Source organism: Talpa occidentalis, unplaced genomic scaffold, assembly GCF_014898055.3.
Source record: "Talpa occidentalis isolate TD23 unplaced genomic scaffold, MPIMG_talOcc4v2.1 talOcc4.3, whole genome shotgun sequence".
Taxonomy (NCBI): Eukaryota; Metazoa; Chordata; class Mammalia; order Eulipotyphla; family Talpidae; genus Talpa; species Talpa occidentalis.
The window spans coordinates 49,697,708-49,721,046 of record NW_023603184.1 but is presented as its reverse complement, the minus strand read 5'-3'; the positions used below and the strand labels follow the sequence as shown (position 1 = coordinate 49,721,046).

General features: G+C 35.6%; 1 protein-coding gene across 18 annotated transcripts in view; it reads left to right on the top strand.

Moving 5' to 3' along the window:
* The window catches only part of PICALM (phosphatidylinositol binding clathrin assembly protein), an 89,399-nt gene extending 71,748 nt beyond the window's left edge, over positions 1-17,651 (top strand). For 6 of the 18 annotated variants that reach the window (XM_037523094.2, XM_037523092.2, XM_037523083.2 and 3 more), the window contains 5 exons: positions 2,493-2,516; positions 3,896-3,955; positions 5,735-5,839; positions 14,774-14,876; positions 16,049-17,651. In XM_037523094.2, the coding sequence (XP_037378991.1) occupies positions 2,493-2,516; positions 3,896-3,955; positions 5,735-5,839; positions 14,774-14,866 (282 nt within the window). In that variant the 3' untranslated portion in view covers positions 14,867-14,876; positions 16,049-17,651. The remainder of the gene's footprint in view (positions 1-2,492; positions 2,517-3,895; positions 3,956-5,734; positions 5,840-14,773; positions 14,877-16,048) is intronic. The other 12 variants (XM_037523096.2, XM_037523095.2, XM_037523087.2 and 9 more) reach the window with 3 other exon arrangements.
* Positions 17,652-23,339: the final 5,688 nt, after the last annotated feature.

Genomic DNA, 23,339 nt, shown 5'->3' with positions numbered 1-23,339 from the left:
AATTAATTTTATGTGTTATACTTATTGGTGTTCCTACATTGCAACTGAAGAAAATGGAGATTAAGTCATTTGCCAGGATCACAGAATTCTTTAGAATCCAGGCGGCCTAACTGCAGAGCATGGATTCTTAATCACTGCTCTATAGCACTGGTCTTACATTTATTATTTATTTATCTAGACTAATAAAATCTTCAGTTTTCATCTGATGATCTATCACTGGTAAACTGCTTGCTGGGTTTCTTGTTCATGTTTTCATATAAATCATACAGCTGATTCTCCTTGTTTCTGTAGTTACGTTCTTAAAAATCACCTGAACATTGAACTGTTGCTAGCTTCGTACACAAACATGTATTTCCCCTAGCAGAGGTTCAGTATTCACTAATTCAGCGTTTGGGTAATTTTAAGAATACATATAGTAAAGGAGTATCTCTGTGTGTGTGTTTATGCGTGCATGTGTGCACAGATAGACACACATAATTTCACATAGCCTACGATTTTAAATTCTAAAAAATTCTAAAAGAAACTTATTGCAGTAGACTTTTTTTTTAAATTTTACGAAAGAGAAAAAATGAGGTCCAAAAGTGTTAAGTGACTTGCTGAGGCCTCCTACTAACAGATACTGGAATTGAGATTCCTGCCTAATCCACCTGGCCTCAGAATCAGAGCTTCTTGCAGTATATTGTTCCCTATTAGCTGAAACAAGGCAGAGCCTTGCCTTGTTTTTCCTCAGTTGGGAATGAATATATTGTCCCCAAATTTTAGCCGCTTCATGCAGTTCTGTGAATTACCTTGAAACCACCACAATATTGATTTGGATATTACAAGTAAGTTTTTGTGAGTAGGTGAATTTGCAAATACAGAGTCATGAATGATGAAGATTAATTATATTTGCTAATTAATTAAGTTGCATTTCACATTGAAATTACATTTTTAATTACTTACATTTGTATCTTTGTGACTATACCTCTATCCTTGGTCAACTGCAATTTTACCTATAAGAATCACTTTGCAGTAAGTCTCCCTGGGTCAGAGAAAAGCAGTTCCTCTTGTAGAAATTGAGACATGCTTTCTTATAACCTTTACTAATTACTATTAGTAATTACACAGGCTACACATTGCAGCTTTCCTGTTGTAAGAGCCCCACCCCATTGTTGTTCTAGACACTTTTTTTGTTATTAAATCCCTTTCAGAGCATTGCCATTTTCCGTGGGTAGGTCATACATTAAAATTGGTAGGGCTGAGCTCAAAATACTGGACTGATAAAATTTTGTATTATGGTCTGATAAGGAGTTTTGTTAATTTTAGTCTTTATAAGTGGAAAATAATACTGAAATTTAGTTACATTTTTTAATGCAATAGTTTTTCAGTGATGATGGTTATTACCATCAAAAATAAAACGTTGCATTTGAATAGTTTTATTTTTGCATTCTCTCTATAGAGTATTTAAACAGTGTATTCTTGAAAGAGTTGGAACATACGTCTTTCTAGTTGTAAGGGGAAAGCTGTGTAATTTCAAAATGTGAAACAAATAGAACCCATATTTAAATTGAAATCCATCCTTTTGATCCAAGTCCATTGTTTTTCCCCACTGTAACAGACCTCACTCTCTAGTGTATGGCAGGATTTAGGTTACTGGATTGTTTTTATAGCTTCAGGTATGAATTATGATTGATGAGACATGAAAAATACTATAAATCCAAATGCCGACATGAAAATATGAATATGTGCCCATTTTGCATATATAATCTATATAAAATACTATAATCAGTATAATCTATATAAAATACTATACATTTGTAGATAGCACTTAAGATTCACTACTAGAATCTAGCCTTCTAGAATTTGTGTGTCAGTTGATAAAATACTGATATTTATGGTAATGTGTATCATCTCTTGAGGATTTTTGTCAAAATATTTGTATATATATGTTTTATAGAGGTTCTTTCTAATGACCAGTATTTAGGACTGGTGATGTAATTCACTACTTAAACTTCTTATGACATTTCTTTACATGTCTAACCTTTTTATTAATCCTTAAGCACTGTCAAGGTTTTTAAATACATTTTTTTTATTTAAGACAAATTCATTGGTACCTTATTAAAATATCTAATGATGCCATGCTACAAATTCTTTTAATTACTACTTGATTTTTTTCCTGTGATGTGATAGACATTGTGTAATGCAACCCTATTTTATGGGATGCATTGAAATTTGCACCGTTGATATTACTGATAGATTTTCTATTTAATGGCATCGTAATCAAAGTATTATGTGTGTAAGGGTATGATGTTAAAGACTTAATTTCCCTTGTCAACCTTGATAGTGTTTTAGAATAGATGTTCTTTCACTAGATACTGGAAATACAGGGATTTTTAGGCAGTTAGTGAATGTACATGTGGACTAAAATGCTCTCTGTGTATATTCTGTTGTGTAAGTATTTGTTCTAATCCAGTGTTATTGCATTATGTAATTGTTCTCCCTGGAAAAAACAGAATGGCATGCATTTTCCACAATACGTAAGTGACCAAAAACTAGCCTTTTTGCAATAAATTGGCATGCTATTAACCACTGCTGTAGCAGAATCTCATAACCCTCCAGCTATTACTTGTTTTCACATTCAGATTTTCAATGTGCCAGAAATTCTTCCTAGCATCTACTGATTTTATGGGTTTGTTGCAGAATTGAATCTGATGGTAGCATGGAAAATATAAATTTTTTTTTTCTTGCTTAATATTCTGCCATTGCTGCCAGATGGCTGGGTGTCTGTGTGTGTAACTGTGCTGCCACTGTGCACTTGATGACTTCTGAATGAAGGGAAATGTTGACTGTGGCAATGTTGAAAATAACAATTGCATGAAATCTTACAGGCTTCTGCTGTACTTGGCAGTTTGTCTACTACTCTTGCAGCTCTTGGTCTTTAATTAGGGAGAGACCAATAAGTTCTACATGCTCACCCAAATATGAAATTTTTAACTATTCACTTTAGTTACGCTTCATTTAACTTCTCCATGCATATGTTCAAATTGCCATAAAATTTCAGTTGTGTTTTTTTTTTTTTAATGTTTCAGCAGTGTTATTGGTCTTTCACCTGTATTCAGTTTCAGTGTTTGTTTTAAGATAACAGAATGTTGTTAAGACAGCAGATATATCTAAAACGATTCTGTGCTCAGATTATATATTTAGAAAACTTGAGTTAAAAGGAAGAGGGGAACTTAGACATCTTAGTCATAGGTGACTCTTAAGTACTAAAGCATAAACAAATAAAAAATTATTGCTCCTCTTTCAAATTGTTGCCTTGCAGTAGATAGTTTAAATAAATTGTAGAATAAAATAAGAAAGAATACTAATACATGTATATAAGAACTGTGTACTTCATGAAAATAGACATATTCAATAGTGGTTTGAAGTCTTTGGAGGATCTTTGAACAGAGTGATTAGGGTTCTTAGAAGCTAATTTTCTAGAACATCAAATTATTAATTTGTTTGGGAACTTTAAATTTTATTCTTTGCTCAAAAAAAAAAATGAAGTACCTAGGAATACATTAATTAATACTGTTTATATTGTGTAAACAACTCGTATGCTAAGGAGAAACAAAAACTATTCTTAAAAATCTGAGGGTTTTTCAAGCTGTCAAAAGCACATAAAGATCTTAAGGCCATTGTTGTATCTAAATTTAAATGCCATTTTTTTTTCTTATTCTGCTTTTCTGCTTATTTCAAGATACTTTTTTTCATTAAACACTAATTGACACCGTTATTAACGATCACAAGTATCACATTTAATCACAGCTGTCTTAGCAATTCTTTTTAGTGGAACCGCAGCTATTAATTCCTTGAACTCAGTTGTCATATGTGAGTTATACTTCCTTCTTTGTTTTTCCTTTCACCATATCAGGCACCCCCTGTAATGGCCTATCCTGCAACTACACCAACGGGCATGATAGGATATGGAATTGTAAGTATTTTTCTGGACACTTTTTAAAAATGGAATTGATTCATATTTAACATGCTTATATTAACACACTTAACTGAAAAAAAGAACTTAGTGCCACATATACCCTTATTTCCTATCAGAACCTTTAACTATAGTTACTGGTTTTATAAATATTTCTCGAATAGTCATTATGCAACAGCTGTCATTTATTTATGTCTATAGTATCACTTGGTTTATTTTCCCCCTTATGACTTTCCTATACTTCATTAAAAACTCATTTAAACATTAAGGTTAATGTCAAGGCTTTATTGTTGTGACCTTACATTTATACCAATGAGGTATTCTAACTTTATACTGTCGGGAAAGGGAGAAATTCACATTTCTTGAATTGTAAAGGGTAAATTATTCTAGTAAAGTCCAGAGGAATTTTCATGTGACTGTGTTACCTATAAAAGAGACAACTAACCTTTAAGTTGCCTACAATCTTACTGCCCTTATTTCCTTCCCAACTCTTACTATATAGACTGATTTAGACAAGAAATGGAGGTGGTAGCTTCAACCCACTGTACATGTTTGAGGAATCGTTGCCAGAAGGTAGCAGTATTCATGCCTTGGTGATATCATTGTGGCTGCTTTGCAGCTACTTTATTTACATCTTTTGGATGTAGCTTTTTCCAATATGAGATTACACAACTTGTGGATTGATGGTCATTACAAAAGAAAGGGGTCTGCATAAAAAACTCAGGCCATAAGGTTAAAATGAGGTTTTTTGTTTTTTGTTTTTTAAGATTTATTTATTTATACAAGCACTGGGTACAGTCAGAAGCGTGGGAGGGTGAGAGAATTCACCAGAGCCATAGCGGGGAACAGAACAGTCAGAGTAATGAAATACACTGCTGAGGGGAGCAGCGGGCGTGGCAGGAGAGGTCTGTCGCACCATGTGGGACCCTCGCCAACAGCTGGGGATCGAACCGGCACTGCAGAGGTTGCGGGCAGCTTCGCAGCCTAGTGCTCAACCGCTGCGCCACCGGGGAGGCCCTAAAATGAGGTTCTTGATGCAAGTTGGAGTCTACTTGAAACAAATAGAAATTGTAGAAAGATAAGAGTTTAGAGTACTGCATTTTTAACCAAAATAATATAGTGGTCTTTGTATTCTCTGTTCCTTTTGTACTAAATAATAAGTGTTATAATAACATTTATAGTAAATGTTCATTGTATCACCTGGAGTGGTGATTTAAAGACAAATATAGTTGGTTGAGATTATAATTACTCAAGAATGAACTGACTGCATAATTTATTTTTTTTCTTGGTTCTCCTTAAAAATATCTAAAATAAAATGAAGGAACCATAGAATAAACCCTTTCAAAGGACGAACTGTCTTCACTTGTGATCACTTGCATGATGGCTTAAGAACTTGATTTGTTATACAAACACAGTTTACTTTTGAAATGTCTTAGCTTTTTATAATCTTAAATTTCTATACTATTAAAGTTGTTAAATTTGGAAATTTTGGAAGCTTTTTGGTCTGAATTATTTCACATCTTGTACTGTAATAATTAAATTTTACAACTCATTCTACAGAAAAAGGTAAACTTCTAAAAAAACAAGTTCATTATAGACTTTCCATTCAAAAAATACTCTTAGCATTTTATAACTCTCCATCTTACTTGCATTTACAGGATTTTCCCCTTGAGTCAAAGCAAAATTACTTGAATTTCTATCCCTTCATCCTTATTTATTTACTCATAATGAGGAAGATGTGAGTCTGTATTCTTTAATTTGATGTTTTTCTTTTTTTAGCCTCCTCAAATGGGAAGTGTGCCTGTAATGACACAACCAACATTAATATATAGCCAGCCTGTCATGAGACCACCAAACCCTTTTGGCCCTGTATCAGGAGCACAGGTAATTAACATGCTACATGTAGCTGTTTTAATATGCTTGATGTAGAAGGGCTATAATAATTAAAAGTTCTTTTATGCAATTTGAAAAAAATTTCAAATTATTTAGCATTTTTCCCCTTCGTGGTGCATGTTATTTGCTTTTTGCTCATCCAAGACCTTTGAGGAATATTGATTATTTGGGCGGAAATGGCAAGCAGCTTACAGACACTAAAGTTGGAAAACTTCTTGATTTGTGCAAGAAGTGCACAAATTCATTCTCTGGTGCATCCAGAGAATGTTTTTTCTGAGGTTAAGGAACCTACTTGCTTGCTGCTCGTGATTCTGTCATGCTCTACTTTGTGAAGCTTAGAAATCTTAATCCAGAGGTCCTGCCTTGGCAAGTGGCTTAAACAGTGCTTGTAAGAAAGGGGTTACCCTTGAGAGCTTTATAAACTTGACAAGTCTTTAAAGAGCTGTGAATGTTATTTTTTCATTAGATGATTTCCTGCCACTGAGGATTTTATTTAAAAACAAACCCAGAAAGGGGTAAATGCCAAGCTAACCTAATTTCTTTAAAGGACTTTCTTCTCAGATGTTTCTAAGCAACCTGTTAGTTCAGAGGAAACTGTCAGTAAAATTCATCCTGATAGTCAATCTGTTATTTTCATTATTGTTAGCATTAGAGGAAAGTGGATTTTTTTTTTTCCTTTAAGCTTCTGTCCATTATGATTAGAAGAGAAGAAATTTTTTTGTTAATTGACTTCTCTGGTGTCACACTATGTGATGAGAGCTTTGTGAAGTGATAGGTGGGCTTATCCTTCTATGTCTGTGGCTCTGCTTGAATCATTTAACAGTTAGGAATAATTAAATGTAATTGTTAAAGCACTCCTCCTTTTCTTACTTTGCTTCCAAATGATAGTTTAATTGTAAAATAAAATTTCATTAAAATAGAGATCACATCCCAGTTCTGTAACTATTGCCAGGAGTCTTTCCCTCTTCCTTGAAATGCGTTTCTTTTGGGAGCCATTTCTCGGGATATGCATACTTTTAAAGCTCTGGTCTCTTACCTGCTTATTAAGTGGGTTTACTATCTTGAGAGTACCTCAACCCTTCCAGATACATTGATCTTATTGTCATTTAATGAAGCGTTCCAGGCAATTGTGTGTTCTACATTGTGTCAAGGTATATTAAGTGCCTGCTAATAGGAAAATACTATTATCTTCCAGATGGTATTAACTCAGACCTCTTTCTGTTCTTTAGGTAATTGTCTTCATTATAGCTTTAATAGGCTGCACTTCAGTATTAAAGTTATGCCTTTCTATACACTTCATATACCTACCCTCTTCTCTTCCTATTTTTTGTGCTGGCTCATTGTTTTGTATTTTTAAGATATTTTTATGTGACTATTATTAGTTGCTTAAAGATATGCGCATTATGTTTTTCTCTCTCATGCCTAATGTTGCACTTTTTTCTTTTCTACCTGAATGCATCTTCCTAGGTGTTTTGAACTACATGGAAAATACCACAGGAAATTCCCTGTAGTTGATGCTATTTTTCTCTCCTGTGCTTCTTCACAGTTTGGCTCACTCTTTGATTACTTGATATAGGTTAAACTATTGTGTATGTTTGTTAACTTGGGGAAATTAGAACTCATTTCTTCTCTTATTACTAGCCACATAAGTCTTACTGGTACTTACTGGTACCTTGCTGACCAACAGTTTGTAAGCCCATTCTGCTTTGCAGTATGTAGTTACTGCTTTACAAAACATGAAGAAAGAACATGGTTAGTTAGTTTTAGTTAGTTAGAAAGAACATAGTTCATTTCAGGGTTTTTTGTTTTTTGAAAGAAATACGAGGTAATGGGCAGCAACACTTGTTTTTTAAAGGCAGTTTAAATACTGAAGATTTTTGGTGGAAAGGGTTGTTGTGTTCATTATTTATTCTTACCGATCCTTCACGAGAAGCTCACATTAATTCCATGTCAGTCTATTTTTACAAAAGCTATATGAAAACTACAGAACTTTACCTTGGGCATTTAATTTAAGAAAATAAATATATTAAAAATTTTGTTGCTTTGTTTATTGATACTGAGTTTGGTTTGGTTTGATTTATTAATGGAGGGCTTCCTTTATGGAGGGTATGGCCAAAGATACAAAATGGCTTCTATGTTTTTGTTTCCAGTGGCCAATATTAAGTAAATCTGACATCAGTGTCTGAAAGGAAACAATGGCTTGTTGTGAGTGCTTTTTAACCTTCTAAATGGGAGCACTGTTTGCTTTAGATATTGGAATAATTCAAACCATACAAAAATGTCTTTTTTAATGACTTTCTTGTGTCTAAGAACTAATGACTGTCTTTGCTTTTATTTGTGTGTGTTTTAACTTTCTTGGTGGGTTCATGTGAGTATTGACAGTGCTACCTTCTGTCAGCTGATCTCCCCAGAAGGAGATCTGTGAAGGCCTTTTGCCTTGTCACAGGGTATTATGCTCATTCATTCTTGCCTCAAAAAAGATTCCATGGAAGAATATGCTTTGGGAATTGGAATTCCATGGTGAGAAGGGAATGCCTGAATCATCAGAACGAAACTTTGAGCCATCCCACCTGCTGACCACTGTTATTAATAAAATAATTTGCACAATAAGATCTTTTTACTGAGCCTTCATTCCTAAAATGTGGAAATCTAATTTCTTAAGACCAGAACATTTTTAAAATCTTGGGTGACTCTGAAGTTCTACAAAATCACGATGAACATCAGTGACCGTGTATAGTACTGTGAATATAGAAAGTACAAAATGTTCATCAGCTAACATTTATTAGAAAAGTCCCTTTTAAAACAAATTACATTACATTAAAATTTTTCTGTGTATTAAAAAGTCATAAATTCTAGCTGAGTTGAAATTAATTGGGATAGAAGATTTTAGAGCGCAAACATCACCAGCTTTGGTGTAAACGATCTGTGTTAGAATCTATTATAAAGTGTCTTAGAGCTGTCATAACAGAGTACCACGGATTTTATGGCTTAAAACAACAAATTTATTCTCTCACAGTTCTGGAGGTCAGAAGTCTGAAATCAGGGTGTCGTGGCAGGCCCATGCTCTTTGAATCCTCTAGAAAAAGATATTTCCTTGACTTTTCCATTATTTGGTAGCCCCAGTCATTCCTTCATTTACAGGTGTAGCACCTCATGTTCTACTTCTGTCGCAGGGCATTCTGCCTCTCTCTTCACAGGATATTTCCCTCTTATAAACACACCAGTCATTGGAGTAGGACTCATACTATTGACCTCTCCTTAGCTTGATTAAATCTACAAAGGCCAAATAAAGTGACACTCATAAATACTAGTGGTTAGGACTTGTATGTATCTTTCGGGGCCACCCAGTTCAATAGAATCTCAGTTCTGGTCCCTGCGAATCAGGTGTTTGGGAGAAAGTTGCCTATATAATTTTGAAGAGCCTCATTTTCCTTGTGTGAAATGATAATTTTGCCTGTGTTTTTCATAGGTTTATTGTAAGCATTGAATGAAAATGCTTGAAATTGACTGAGGAATTAAGTTTGTTGTGTTTTTTAAATGAATGATTATAAGTTCGTTGCGTTTTAAAAGGAAATTTTACAAGATTGTTCTTTTCAGAAATTGTTCATATTCCCTAATTGTCCCCATTTCCAAATTCCAATATTATAATTTCTTTCCATGTGTTATCAATTATCTTGATTATAAATAACTTAGAGTTCATTATTTTGAAACCTTAATTATGACTTATCTAATGACATCATCCTTTAAAATCGTGGAATCCTCAGACTCTTTTTTTAAATTTGTCAGCTGTTTATGTGTCTGTATAACTTTAGGGTTACATTTTACTCCACATATGCACATGCTTTATTCACCCTTCACCAAACCTTCCTGCCAATGCCCTATCACTTTCCCCATCCCCTTTTATGTGTGCGCACGTGCATACACGCACATACGTACACACACTGTTCCCTCTTGTAATCAGTTTATTTTTCACTAAGTCTATAGATTATTTTTACTGTGCTTTGCCAGTATATATTTTTTGGTTACTTATGTTCCACAGATACATGAAACTGAGAATGCTGTCTTTTTTTCGCTCTCTGACTTACTTCACTTAGCATAATCCTCAGGCATTTTCAGTGGAAGCCCATTATACGTAAGCATAAGCTCATACATGGAACACAGTTTAGAATATTTTTTTTAGGCGAATAAGAGTGCTGTTTCTAATAAGCGACAAATAAATAGTGTACTGCGGACACATTTAATTTATTATATTGTTTTGTTATAGTGCCAATTGATGTAGATCTTTGCTTTTCATTTCTTTGGTTTTTTGAGGAGTAAGAAATTGAAATCTAATATGAATCAGTAGTGAACACTTCATTCAGCTGTGATCATTTTCCTAATTTTTATACAAGTAGAACTTTAAAAGGACTTCTCTTACCCTTGGAAGCACTTCTGATCTATGAAGCTGTTTATTTTCAACATAGGTCATTCAATGATATTTCTTCCCATAAGTTTAGAAACTGTTGGGATTTTTTTTCCCTCTTTCCAATTTGGTTTTCTTTAACTCTTTTTTCCATTCTAATGAGGTGATTTAAGGTACCAGTTTGGAATAACATATGGCATCTCTGTTAAGAGACTTCCAGTAGATGTTTTCAGTTTCAGATAAGGTTAGATACAATATGCCTTCAGAGAAGAATGTCACATGGATTATTTGATGTCTGGTGCCCCCTAAAACAAAATGAGTAGTGCTTTAATGGTGATGGGATAGTCCTGACATGAATGTGTCTAGTTACTGATGGGCAGAAGCCCAAGATGGCATTATTTTGAACACAAACCCAAAACACAGTAAACAAATGTGCTACAGGGCAGGCTCTCTACATTACACAGTAGAGAGATTCTCTTTTTAAAACCACACTACAGAAAGAGAACCGAGGAGGAGTAGCTTTATCTTAAATATAAAACAGTAGAATGAAACACTATATGATTTTTGTCTCTATGCAGCTGAATTCAAATGCATCACTAGAGACTGGCCATGTTATAAACATTATCCAAAAACAACTTTTCTGGCTCAGTTTTGTAGCCAGTATCTCTTTGGAATCCTGTTTAATTGGATTTAATTTAATTAGACTGTGGTCTCTAAATATTTTTACCGGCACCACAATATCAGGAAAATATTTTTTAAGTGTGTACCCTCATTGTGTGTATATTTATGAATTTAATTTGTATATTCCTATAATAGGTACATTAAAAATGTGTGAAAATGAACATTTAAAAAGGATGCAAATCAAGAAAAATTCTAATATTTTTGTCTACTTTCTCACTTTGGAGACCATTTTCATTTTTATAAAGAACTTGTCATCAAAAAGCTTTTTAATTTAATATTTTGAGAATGTGTACTAGATGTGAATCACGTTAGTCGCTGAGCAAGAGATAGGAAAAATAAGGTTTTTTCCTTAACCTAAAGGTCAGTATAATATGGAAGCATAAATGACGAACACTTCTAAGAGAAATGAAAGGTTGAGAACACAGTAGAAAAATTAAGAGCAACACAGATTGGATGACATTTGAGCTGCGCCACTTATATAAGAACAGATGAGCATTTGATTGCAGGTGGCAGGGAAGGTTAAACTAATATTTAAGCTACTAATAACAAGCCAGGCAACATGCTGGGTGCTTTATGTATACGTTTCCTTTAATGCCCTAGACAGCCATAAAAGAATCTCCATTTTATAAAACAGCCAGGATTAAGTTCAGTTCCATCTTCCTACAAAACTGCTGTTACCTCGGCAAAAGCATGCCCATTTTTCTCTTTTGACTATGACTTTGCTTCTCCAACAAAGACAAAATGAGTCTTTACCACTGCTGTTGGCAATCTGCTGTCCAGGCTCTTGGGTGACTAATAAATTCAAATGTAAAGCAGACATAGTGAAAGTTGCTTCTCCTGTAAGATTTTTGAGCACAGCTAATGATAATATCAAAGGTTTATCCTTACAGATCCAATCTTTTATTCTCCAATAAGACTTCATTTGTGTTAGCCTCACTTTTTGAGACTGCTATTTTTTGTTCTTACCTGAAATATTCTGTCTTTGATGTTGGAGTATAATGAAAGAGTAGCCACATTTGTTTCATGATGTTTAGTATCAGTAGAATACTTTTTAAAAAATTCCTTTACTCTAGTTATATTTGTTCTTAATTAAGGTTAAGATTTTTGTACTCTGTCCTTATTATATTAATATATATTAAATATACCCTATAACCAGGAAATCTTTAGGGGTAAAATAAAAGCAAAGTTTTTTTGGTAACTTAGAATTTTACTTTTTAATTGCACCATTTCCCTTTTTTTTTTTTTTAAGCATTCGATTAAAGTGGAATGAAGGGGAGGAGGAGTTTCAGTTAAGAGTTGCCATCATTATTTGTAAATTTTTAGTACTTTTATTTCTATGCTGCTGCTCCCTTACTGTTTCTTAATTTCATTTTCCCACAAGATGAGAAAAGATGACTAAACATGTCTATAGCAGGCTAGTAAGAATGAGCGCTTTGTTTAGGAAAAAACCTGGTAACTCTAATTTCTTTTTAGAACTGATTTACAGAATATTATTTGAAATAAGTGTGTACAAGGCTGACTTTTTTTGTGATAGCATATTTGTAGTGGGATTTTACTAGAATGGTCATTTATAATTTTAACTTTTTACTGGCTTGTAAAATTTGGTGATTTTATAATTGATGAGAGTTGGGTTTTTGTTTTAATTGTTTATTCTTCAGTACTTAGAAACTGCATGTTCTTTAATTTGGTCATAAGAATAAGTAAAGAAGGACCAATCTCGTCTATCATTTCAGGTCCCTTTCTGAGGTTAAATCATGCTCCTTTTTTACACACTATGGTCTGTTTCCACTTTGTGCTCTTTTGCTCTTTGTGTTTTCTTTGAGCATATGGAATGTAGCAGCATGTTGTTTTTCCTCTTTTTCTCATTTCCTCTCTGAACTGACTACTTTCTCACCAGTGCATGGTCCCACCGAAGCAGTGGGACCAGACAGTCAAGGGCTGCTGCAGTCAGCCAAACCAGTTTGGGCCATAGTTTCATCTGTTTGAGGTGGGTATTGATGATAAGAAATTTATGGCAGGGATACTAAGTCTTTTTTTCTCATGATTTAGTTTAGCTGCATATTTACAGATGTAAGACATATGTGTGTTTTCCCAGTAATTTAAAAGAATAGTAGAAGTATTTAGAAACCAGGGAAAATTGATGCCCTTTAACACTATTTGTAAGTTTCTAGGATGTCTCTTTTTTAATCCTCGCATACTGAGAATTCTCTTCATAGGTCCTTTAGTCTGGGGCTGCATTGTCCTCAGAATGTTACCCTCATGAAAACATGATTAAGAAGATATTTTTGTTGGGGCTTTCATAGGAGACTTGTGATTTTTGAATGTAATCTGTCGCAATAAGCAGGGTTTTTGTTTTTTGCTTTAACTTCAGTGAAAGAGGTAATCTGTTCTGGAGAGAAACCCATTTAATCTTGGAGATACATTAAATTCCCTTCAGCTTGGTGATTAATGATCACTTAAAATCATTTTGCTTCTGAATGGTCATCCATGAACTGGAGGAGAAAAGATGTCTTTCCAACTAATTTCCACCATAATTTGTCTCGGCATGGATTTTCACCCTCTGCACTCATCTGTAGCAGTACGTGTAATTCCACATTCCTCATTGTCACTGTACATTTACATCTGAGACTAAGGTATGAATTAAGAAAATGACTCAGCCACTGATACTTGAAGATGATTTCTAAACCTGTAAATTGATCCTGATATCAAAACAGCAAATTTACATACTTTTGCTATAATTACTGAAACTCACTGGCTATATAGTGCTTTCCCTAAAATAATAGGTAGAAATGAGATTACTTTGACCAGCAGTGACAGATTTTAAGGCAAAAAAAATTCTTTGTAGTATTTGTTTAAAAAAAAAAAACAAAAATCCTTTATAGGATTTGAATGTTGAAGGTATGAAACAATTTTCACTTGGTCAACTTTGATTTTATGTTCAGCTGAACAGCCCTGAAAGGACAGTTCTGTTTGATGATGTGCCTGTACTTGAGTGTCTGCAATACTCTGTAGGGCCATGGCAAGAAATTGAAAGTTTATTCTAAACTAAGATGACTCATGTAAGAGGCTTGGTAAAGGTGCATATATGAAAACAAACACTTTAGTTCTTCAGGAGCTTTCTTTAAATAAAAATATGTTATGGACTTCAGTAGTCTACTCGCCTTATAACTGTATATGCAATTTAAAGTAAAGGAACAAATTCCAAAGTCGAGCAAATACATTCCAGTGGGAAGCATTATCAGAGCTCTTGTGTATTCTCCCTACTCAGGCAGCACGTGGACAGTTGACTGCTAAGCTTACCTCATCTCCCGGATGATGCACGTCCATTGCAGGTGTCCAGCTAGCCAGGCAGGAATAAAGTGTGACCAAGGATGGGATTTTCCATCTCATATGAGGGAGGAAACAATATCTCAGCTAGATGTGTTGGGGCTGGCCTGAGGTCAGAGATTGACAGCTTTTGACTGAGAGCTTCACTCAGGAAGCCATCTTTCCTCAAGTGAAAAATGATTATGTTTTCCATTCTCCTCCCACGTACACATATAGAATAAAAGTCTTGGCTGTGGGTAAGCCTGTATCAGTCTTTTCGGGTAAGACTTTATTCTTTTAGAAGTTCAGAAAGTAAAATTTGTGTTCTGAGAAATACACATGCCGCTCCATGCCCTTTAATTTGACATGTGACTGAAACTATTATTTTAGCATTTCCATTTTCTTCAGAGGCTGCCTTTATATTTATTAACGATGACGAAACAAAACCACTTCTTCTTTCATTACATTTTCTGCTTTCATGTTCTGTCATTCTGAGATCTTTTTTTCTTTCCCTCTCCCTGTCTTCTTTCCCCCAGCTGTCGGCAGCATCCAGCCCCTCCAGTCACAGTCCTCACAGAGCTTCAGGAAAGGACCCTTTTGCAGAGCTCTCTTTGGAGGATTTCTTATAAATCACTTTAGGTATTGCTGCTTGTTGGGGGAGAGGGGCACTTTCACACTCGAAAATATTACTCAACAGGAAGCGCAGTTCTTCTCCTGAGTTTCTCTCAAGGACTGGGCTCCTTGTCTTCCTCCTGCTCTGTTCTTTCAATGCAGAATAAAAACAGGCCAAGATAGACTAGAAGGACGAACAACTTTGGAAAATATCTTTTAACATAATTTAGAAGGTGTAAAATCAAAGGAGCATCTCTCATGTTTACATATAAGTATCTGCTGTTCACAACGATGGATGAGATGGGTACCACCCTTAACAGACTTTTAGAGTGAAAAGATTTATAGAGACCAGCGCAATTTTAAACTTTGTATCGGAGCTTAAATGGGTCCATCTTTGGTTTTAATATGAACCAGAGTTAGTTGTGAAGAATTCATTTTACCAGTTTCTTAAAGGACTGTAGTATGTATTCCTTCTCAATAATAGTCACATTTAAGTACCTTTTTTTTTTAGTTGAGCAAGTGAATGCTTTAACACCCTTTTTGATGAATGATGCTACATGTGATCCACACTGCCTCTTATGATGGATGACACTGTAATTTGTTGTTCTTAGTGTGCTGGCTCCAAGTGCAATACACCTTTTAGATCTTTGTGAGATTGTATGGTTCTGATTTGATAGCAGCTTTTTAAAGCACGTCTACTTCAGTAGTCTTTGGTTGAGCATTTCAAGGGATAGCATGTGTACACTCAGTGCACAATAACATGCTATTGAAAAGTATTCCTTTGTCGATCTTTAGATTTTGATTTGTAACGAGGTGATTTTTAAGTAAATTACGTTCCCTTAATTATCTCTAATTTTACAATGACATTTGGAAATAATATTTCAAATTTTGCTTTCCTAAATTAGATTTTTATGTGAAATATTTGTGTTTATGAAGAAATTTTCTGAAATTGTTCATTCATCTTCCTTTTCTTAACCTTTTGTTTTCAGTAATTAGGTACTTTGGCCCTATATTATGTTTCAGAGAGTTCTGGCACAGTATGAGCTGTTAATTCTGGCTTTGTTTAATAGTCAGGGTTTGTGATAAACTTGCCATGAACACTTTTGGGCCATTTCAATGGTCAAAGCCACAAGCCATTTTTATTTGTGAGAAGAGACCCTACAATGCAATGAATTAACTATGCTCTTTTCTCCCCCCAGATACAGTTTATGTAACTAGATGGAAGAAAAAGGAATTATTCCAAAAAAGACAAGTGCTCAAGCAGCAAGTACTTACTTCCAGCAAAATCCAAACTGCTGTCTCTTAAACTCTCTTCTTCCATTAGAATGCTACAGTAACCCAGTGAAGGCCCATGAAGGAAATTGGGACTAGTCTGTAGGAGAACGTATCAATACCATTTATAAAGCCAAGAATTGCCATGATTTCAGACTAAGATCTGTCTTTTTTTGGTGACTAACCCTTCAGTTCTTTCAACTCCTATTAATACCCATAATCAGTAACCTACCAAGAAAAGCCCTTATTTGGAGAGTGTGAAATTTGTATATGGAAAAGCTGCCTGGAAAGAAGAGCTATGTCCTTTACTGTAATGCAACAGGACTCTTTTGGGGGTATCAAAATCATAATTCTTAATTATATGGTATCTTTCCTTTCTCCAGTCCTCACCAATACAGAAACATAACTAAAATTAACTTTTCTTTTTAAAAAAATTATATATTCAGTTTGCAGTAGACATTCCTTAAGTGTTTGTATTTATTTATAATTATCATTTTTCATAACATTAATATTGTACCAAACCTAAGAAAATGAGTATGGATGTACACTGTATGTTTGATTTTTTTTTTTTTTATCCACAAGAATGATTATAATTCAGAATGCTTTTCAGCTGACATACAGAGCACTAAATATTTTGAGGCAAGTCCATAGGTCTGAATCACTTAAGAATTCTCAGTCTCTATGGGATTTAGGAAAGCATTATAAATGCATTAATCCTTATAGTCAATTCTGTGCCTAGGATTTTGCAAGGGAACAGGTCTCTGACTAGGAAAAGCACTACATTTTTAAATTCAGCATTAGTGCATTGGGAAGGAACTTTATTGCTTTGTGCTTGGCATGTCATTATTTTCCATTTGACATTAGGCCTTTTCCAAAATGAATGTGAGGAATTGCTTTCACTTCAAGACTTTCCTTCTTTTCAGTAAAACTCTAGGCGGTGTTATGGGGGGAGGGAAGGGGACAAAAATCCTTGAACCTTTTATTTGGCTCATGCCATGTTATGATCATGTACCTTTTAAATAAGGGGAAATAGTATCTTTAAAGTTAATATCTAGCCAAGAGTTTAGTTAATGAAGAATTAAACTGCACTGTTGATCGGTGCTTTATGTAAATACATCTTAAACGTTTGGGTTGAGAGGGGCCTTAAGAAGGACAGTTCATTGTAGGAAAGCAATTCTGTACATGAGTTTAAGCATACTTGTTGCATTGTCTCTGCAGATTCTATTTTTGTTTACAATATTAAAATGTATGTTAGCAAAATGGGTGGATTTTCAAATAAAATGCAGCTTCCACAAACTTTTGTTATGGTATTCTGGTCTGAGGTGCATTTCTTTTTTTTTCTCCTTTTTCTTTATTGTCATTATCATTTTTTGCTAATAAAAGCATACTCAGGTGATATTTGTTGATTTAATAAAATATAAGATTTCTGTTTTAACTTAATTTCCAAAAAAATTTATCTTTGTACTTTTGTTACCTTCTAGACTTGTTTATAAACTGATCTACATACTAAATTGTTCATTTCTGTCTTTTTGATCAGATAGATGCCTTCAGTCAGGTAAGTTTAAGGAGAAAATGCTTTGAGTTTGACACATTGATATGTGACTCTGTCTGCCAAGGACACATTTGGCTGTATCATGTTTGCTACTGAGTAGTAAGTAGGAACATGCACATGAGAGAATGATTAAAAGCTTTGCATCTATAAATGTCTGCATATATTTGCCATGGTTGGAAAAAATAATCTTTAGCCAATATACTTTGTTAATTTTACCACTTTCTAAATTTCATTATTAAATCATTTTCACATAAACTGGGAAATTGTACTTTTGTAACTTACCTTCCTTAATATTACCGCAGATTTTTGATTTGTCTCTTCTGGTGTTTGAATAGACGTTATATTTGAAATCTATGGCTTATTTCCTTCTATCGCCTTCCTTTTTTCCTTAGTGTTTATGTGAAGGTGCTTCATAAATATTTCCATCGCATTGTCAAAATAAGTTTGGACTTGGATAGTTGCTAGCCACATTTTAGGCGTTTCACAGACTGGAATTAGAAGCTAGAAAAGATACTCGCCTTGGTTGATAAGTTAATGAGTAGAGGAGTCAGCTCTAGTTTTAAATTCCATTGTTCTCTCTGTGACCTGCTGCTGTCATTAAAAATACAAACTGAAAAGAAATTGCGTGCCTCTATGGGCTAGACTGGCGACCACTCTTCATTCCAGATGGTCTTTTGTGAAGCACAGGGGGTTGCCCCTGCTCTGATGCACAGACATGGACAAGAAAAATTGCAAACCACATAGTAATATTAACTTGAGTCAAAATGCGGTAAATCAGCTATTGCACTTCATAACTAGATAAGGCTATATAAACCCATGTATTGCCAACACCATCTTACTACCCCGGTAACGAATGGCTGGAGAGATCAGTGAGATTACTAGTAGAGGGCAACCATACCTGCTTCAAATCATTTCCAAAAATATTTTACTTTTGTTTTTAACATCGTATATCATTTTGTAAAAAGATCTCCTTTTCTTTACCAGTGACTTTGAGATCCGATATTGAGGAGGAGACTTAATGTAGTTTACTTGGGGTGAAAGTACATAGTGACTATCCCATTTGTTACTGACCTGGTTTGCAGCTAAGGGTTTTTTGTTTTGTTTTGTTTTTCTGAATGAAACTACCCACATTGGCAAAAGTTGTATAAAGTTTCTTTTGTTGGCATATCTTTTGGGGCAGGTGTTGACCATGTTGAAACAGCAGGTTAATTGATTGTAGGCAGACAACCAGAAGAAAAGGTTTTATGGGAACTTTCTTAATAAATTACCATTCAAAAATAACTTTATCTGCTACAAAATTATGAATTTTAGAGTTGGTTTTGTTGTAAAATTTGCCATGTGAGATCACCTGGGGAGCAAAACTTCATCTTGACTGAACCTTTCACTGTCAAGCGCCCTGCATGTCTCCCTTGAGCCCCGGGCATTTGGCAGCAATTCTGTGCAGTGATTGGAGCACAGGAAAAGAAAGAGTAAGAGAAGCAAGCAGCACCCCCTGCTCTCCTATACTTGAATACCAGGCTGTCTGCCTTAATGGGAAGCACTTAAAATCCAATTCCTTGGCTTCCCAACAACCACTCAGGCTCAAGCCTTAAGCACACCAAACTGGCATCGCTTAGTGCCCAGCTTTCAAAGGGCACAAAATAAAATCTCCATTGCACTGATCGTCTTTGTCCTGTAGTGGCAGAGGAAATACCCTTCACTTAACGTCGCTTTTACTGAGTGGAGGCTTCAGGGCCCTGGAAGAGGCAGCGGCACTGCTGTAAGAGGGGAAAGAGGGCTTTCGTGAAAGGGTCTGAGAAATCCAACTAGTAGATCTTAGGAGGCAGGTGCCGTGATGTCGGGTGGGTGTGCCCGGCGTTCGGTGTTCATCACGGCTGTCCCAAGAAGAGCTTGCTGACAGCTGCTGGTAGGCAGAACGAAGAGCTCTTGGACAGAATTTATATCATGGATGGGTCCAAAGTAGAAAAGAAGGAATTGATGCTTCCTTTCATGTTAACAAGGGTACAATACATTGAATTGGTGTGATCCTGGCCTAAAAGAAACATGAACATAATAGAAGAGTGTGGGTTGACAGTAAATACAGACAACAGTCTCTGTCCCTGACTCCTGGCACAGCGCTGTTTCCTATGTTGGACACTAGGAACATCTTTTAGCTAATAGTTGTTCAGAACCACACATCTGAGGTGTGCAACTGTGTGGTAGACATGGCACTTCAAAAGATTAAAAAGGAGTATTTAGTAAGCCTGTTTTGCCAATATCTTATGTCTATTTGGGCAAGGGAGGGGGAGAATTCTCCAACATATACAAATACAAAATCCAAGTATGTTAAAGAGAAAATGTAAGAAATTGAAGAAAATAAAGGTGAGGATCTTCAGGGAAAGGATGTAATTTTTAATTAACAGTTCACTTTAGAAGGAATACTAATGAGATAGATGCAAGACAGGGACCTCATGATCCCCTCTGGAAGTGAGAGAGGGAGGGCTCCACAAACAAAGCCAGGGATCCTGCTGTCCCCTTCTGGAACTGAGTAAACATGGAGGGGATCTTTGGAGACAGCGCCCATCACCATACCCACAGCATCACTGCCTTTGTGGAGTTTTGGGTAACATGGCTGGACTCAGTCTGGCCACCAGTTCCTGACACCCCAGAAGGAGCACCCCAAAGAGATGACCACCACTACCAGTGGCATAGTGTCCAATGCATAGAACCAAATAGAAAAGAACAGGGAGAAGGAAAACTCCAAATAACCAAGCAGGCCCTCAGGGGAAGGACACCCCACAAAAAGAAAAACATCCACCAGAACCCAATAACAATGATGTGGAAGAACTCTGCCTGCCAGATAGAGAATTGAAAATCATCATCATTAAAAAACATGAAGATGAAAAGGATAATGATATGAAAGATGTAATTAATGAACTAAAGAATGAAACTTGAGTTCCTAAAGAAGGAAATGAAAGAAACATGAGAGGTTAAAAGATTAATGGGGAAGCTAAAGAACTCAGGGAAAGGCAATGAAAACAATTGATGAAATGGAATAATGAATCAGTACTCGATACAGAAATAAAAAACCAAGAGGGAAGAGAAGTATGAGTGAAAAAAGTTAAAAACACTTCGAGAACTATCTGACACCATGAGAAAAGGAAATATAAGAGTTACAGGAATCCCAGATGGTGAGGAGAGAGACCAAGGAGTGGAGAAACTATTCAAGGAGATAATTGAAGAGAACTTCCCATGCATGAAGAAGGTGAAAATAGACAAGCGAGAAGAACACCAAATTACACAATGAAAGGAAACTACGGCAAGAGTCTAAGACAAGGAAGAAAAAATGAAGCTGGCAAGGGCGAAGAAACAAAGGAAAGCCAATCAGGCTGACATCAGACTTCTCTGAAGAATCGCTATCGGTAAGAAGAGAGTGGAGGGACATAGTCAACAACCTCTGTGACAACAAATGGCCACCAAAAATACTGTACCTTGCAAAGCTCTCCTTCCTCTATGAAGAAAGATTAAAGACTTTCTCAGAGAAACGGAAACTCCAGAAATTAGTTATGACTAAGCCCCCACTCCGAGCAGCACTATTTACAATAGCTAAGCTTTGGAAACAACCCAAATGCCCAAAAATAGATGACTGGATCAAGAAGATGTGGTACATATGTACCATGGAATATTACTCAGCATTCAAAAAAGATAAACACATGCAATTTGCAGCAACATGGATGGTGCTGGAAGGGATCATGCTCAGCGAAATAAGCCAGAAAGAAAAAGAAAAATACTGGATGGTCTCACTCATAGCAGGAATCTAGAAAACTTAAATAAGGGACCAGGAAAATGAATAACTATAAGAAAGTGAAAATCAAAATCAACAAAAACTATGAACCAGAGACACTTTTTGGGGGGCGGGGTGGGAGGGGAGGGATTGGGGTCAAATTAAGGGGGTTGCAATTGTATGGGGAATATAAAAATAAAATTTATTATTTAAAAAAAAAAAAAGTCCTTAAACCAAAACCAACAGAAGAATGAATAAAAAGACCAGAATAAGGCAAGGAATAAAATCACCAAAAGACAGACAAAATGGCAAGTACAGATGCCAACGTATCAATATTAACTCATAAATGGACTAAATTCATCCATAAAAAGACACATTAAAAAACAAAATCCAACCTTATGCTGTCTCCAGCAAACACACTTTACTACAAAAGATAAATCTAGACTGAAAGTAAAAGGTTGGAAAACAATCCTACAAGCAAATGTGTCAAAAAAAAAAAAAAGAAGGTAGAAACAGCTGTACTTAGATGAAACAGACTTAAAGCTAAAAAAGGTGAAAAGACACAGATGGACACTACATTATGATCAAGGGGACAATCCATCAGGAAGATGTAATGGTCATTAACATATACTCACCAAATGAAGGAGCACCAAAATATATGACAATTATCAACTCTGAAAACAGACATTACAGAAAATACATATATAGTAAGAGACTTCAACACCCCACTCTCACCAATGGTCAAATCAACAAGACAGAAAATACACTAGAGCCCTAAATAAAAATCTAGACCCCATGGGCTTAATAGACATCCACACGACACTGTACCACCGCCCCCCCCAAAGTAAAAATTCCAAGTACACATTTCTCTCAAGCGCACATGGATTATTCTCCAGAATTGATCACGTATTGGGCCGTAAGATAAACACAAATACGTTAAGATCAAAATCGATGGCACAGTGGGTGAGCCGGTGGCGCAGCAGGTTGAGTGCCGTGCTGTGAAGTTGTTCACAGCCTCTGCAGCACGGGTTCAATCCCCAGGCGGCCAGGGAGAAACCCACATGGCACTGCAGACCTCTCCTGTCTCCCCAAATCTCCCCTCAGCAGTGCTTTCGGTCCGTCAGCTTGTTCTGCTCCCTGCTCTGTCTCTGGTGAATCCTCTCACCCTCCCGTGCCTCTGGCCTGTGTCCCAGCTCTTATATAAATAAAAAATCTTAAAAAGATCAAAATCATTCCAACTATCTTCTCTGATCATAAAGGCATCAAACTAGAAATAAATCATGAAAAGAAAGCAAGGAACCCTCCCACGTGATGGAGATTGAGACCCACACTACAGGAAGACCAATGGATTAAAGAGGAGGTCAAAGAAGAAATTAAAAAATACTTTGAGTTGAACGACAATGAGGACACCCCTTTCCAGAAGGTATGGGGCACAGCAAGAGCAGTAATGAGAGGAAAGTATAGAGCAATACAGGCTCACATCAAGAAACAAGAAAGAACTCAGAAACATCCTAATCTCCCATCTCAAAGAACTCGAAAATGAACAAACAAAAAAGCCAAAAACCAGTAGAAGAAAGGAAATAATAAAAAAGCAGAAATAAATATAAATTTAAAAAAAAATGCGAAAGAGCAACAAAAGTTGGTTCTTCGAAAAAATAAACAGACAAACCTCTAGCCAGGCTCACAAAGAAAAAATGAGAAAACACATAAATAGACTCATAGATGAAAGGAGAAATTACAACACACAGTAGAAATCAAAAGAATAATCAGAGATTACTATGAACATTTATATGTAAACGAATTCCATCTAGAAGAGATGGACAAATTCCTAGCATGATCGAATCACCCACAGCTAGACATAGAAAAATAGAACACCTAAACAGACCAATTGAAAGCAGCGAAA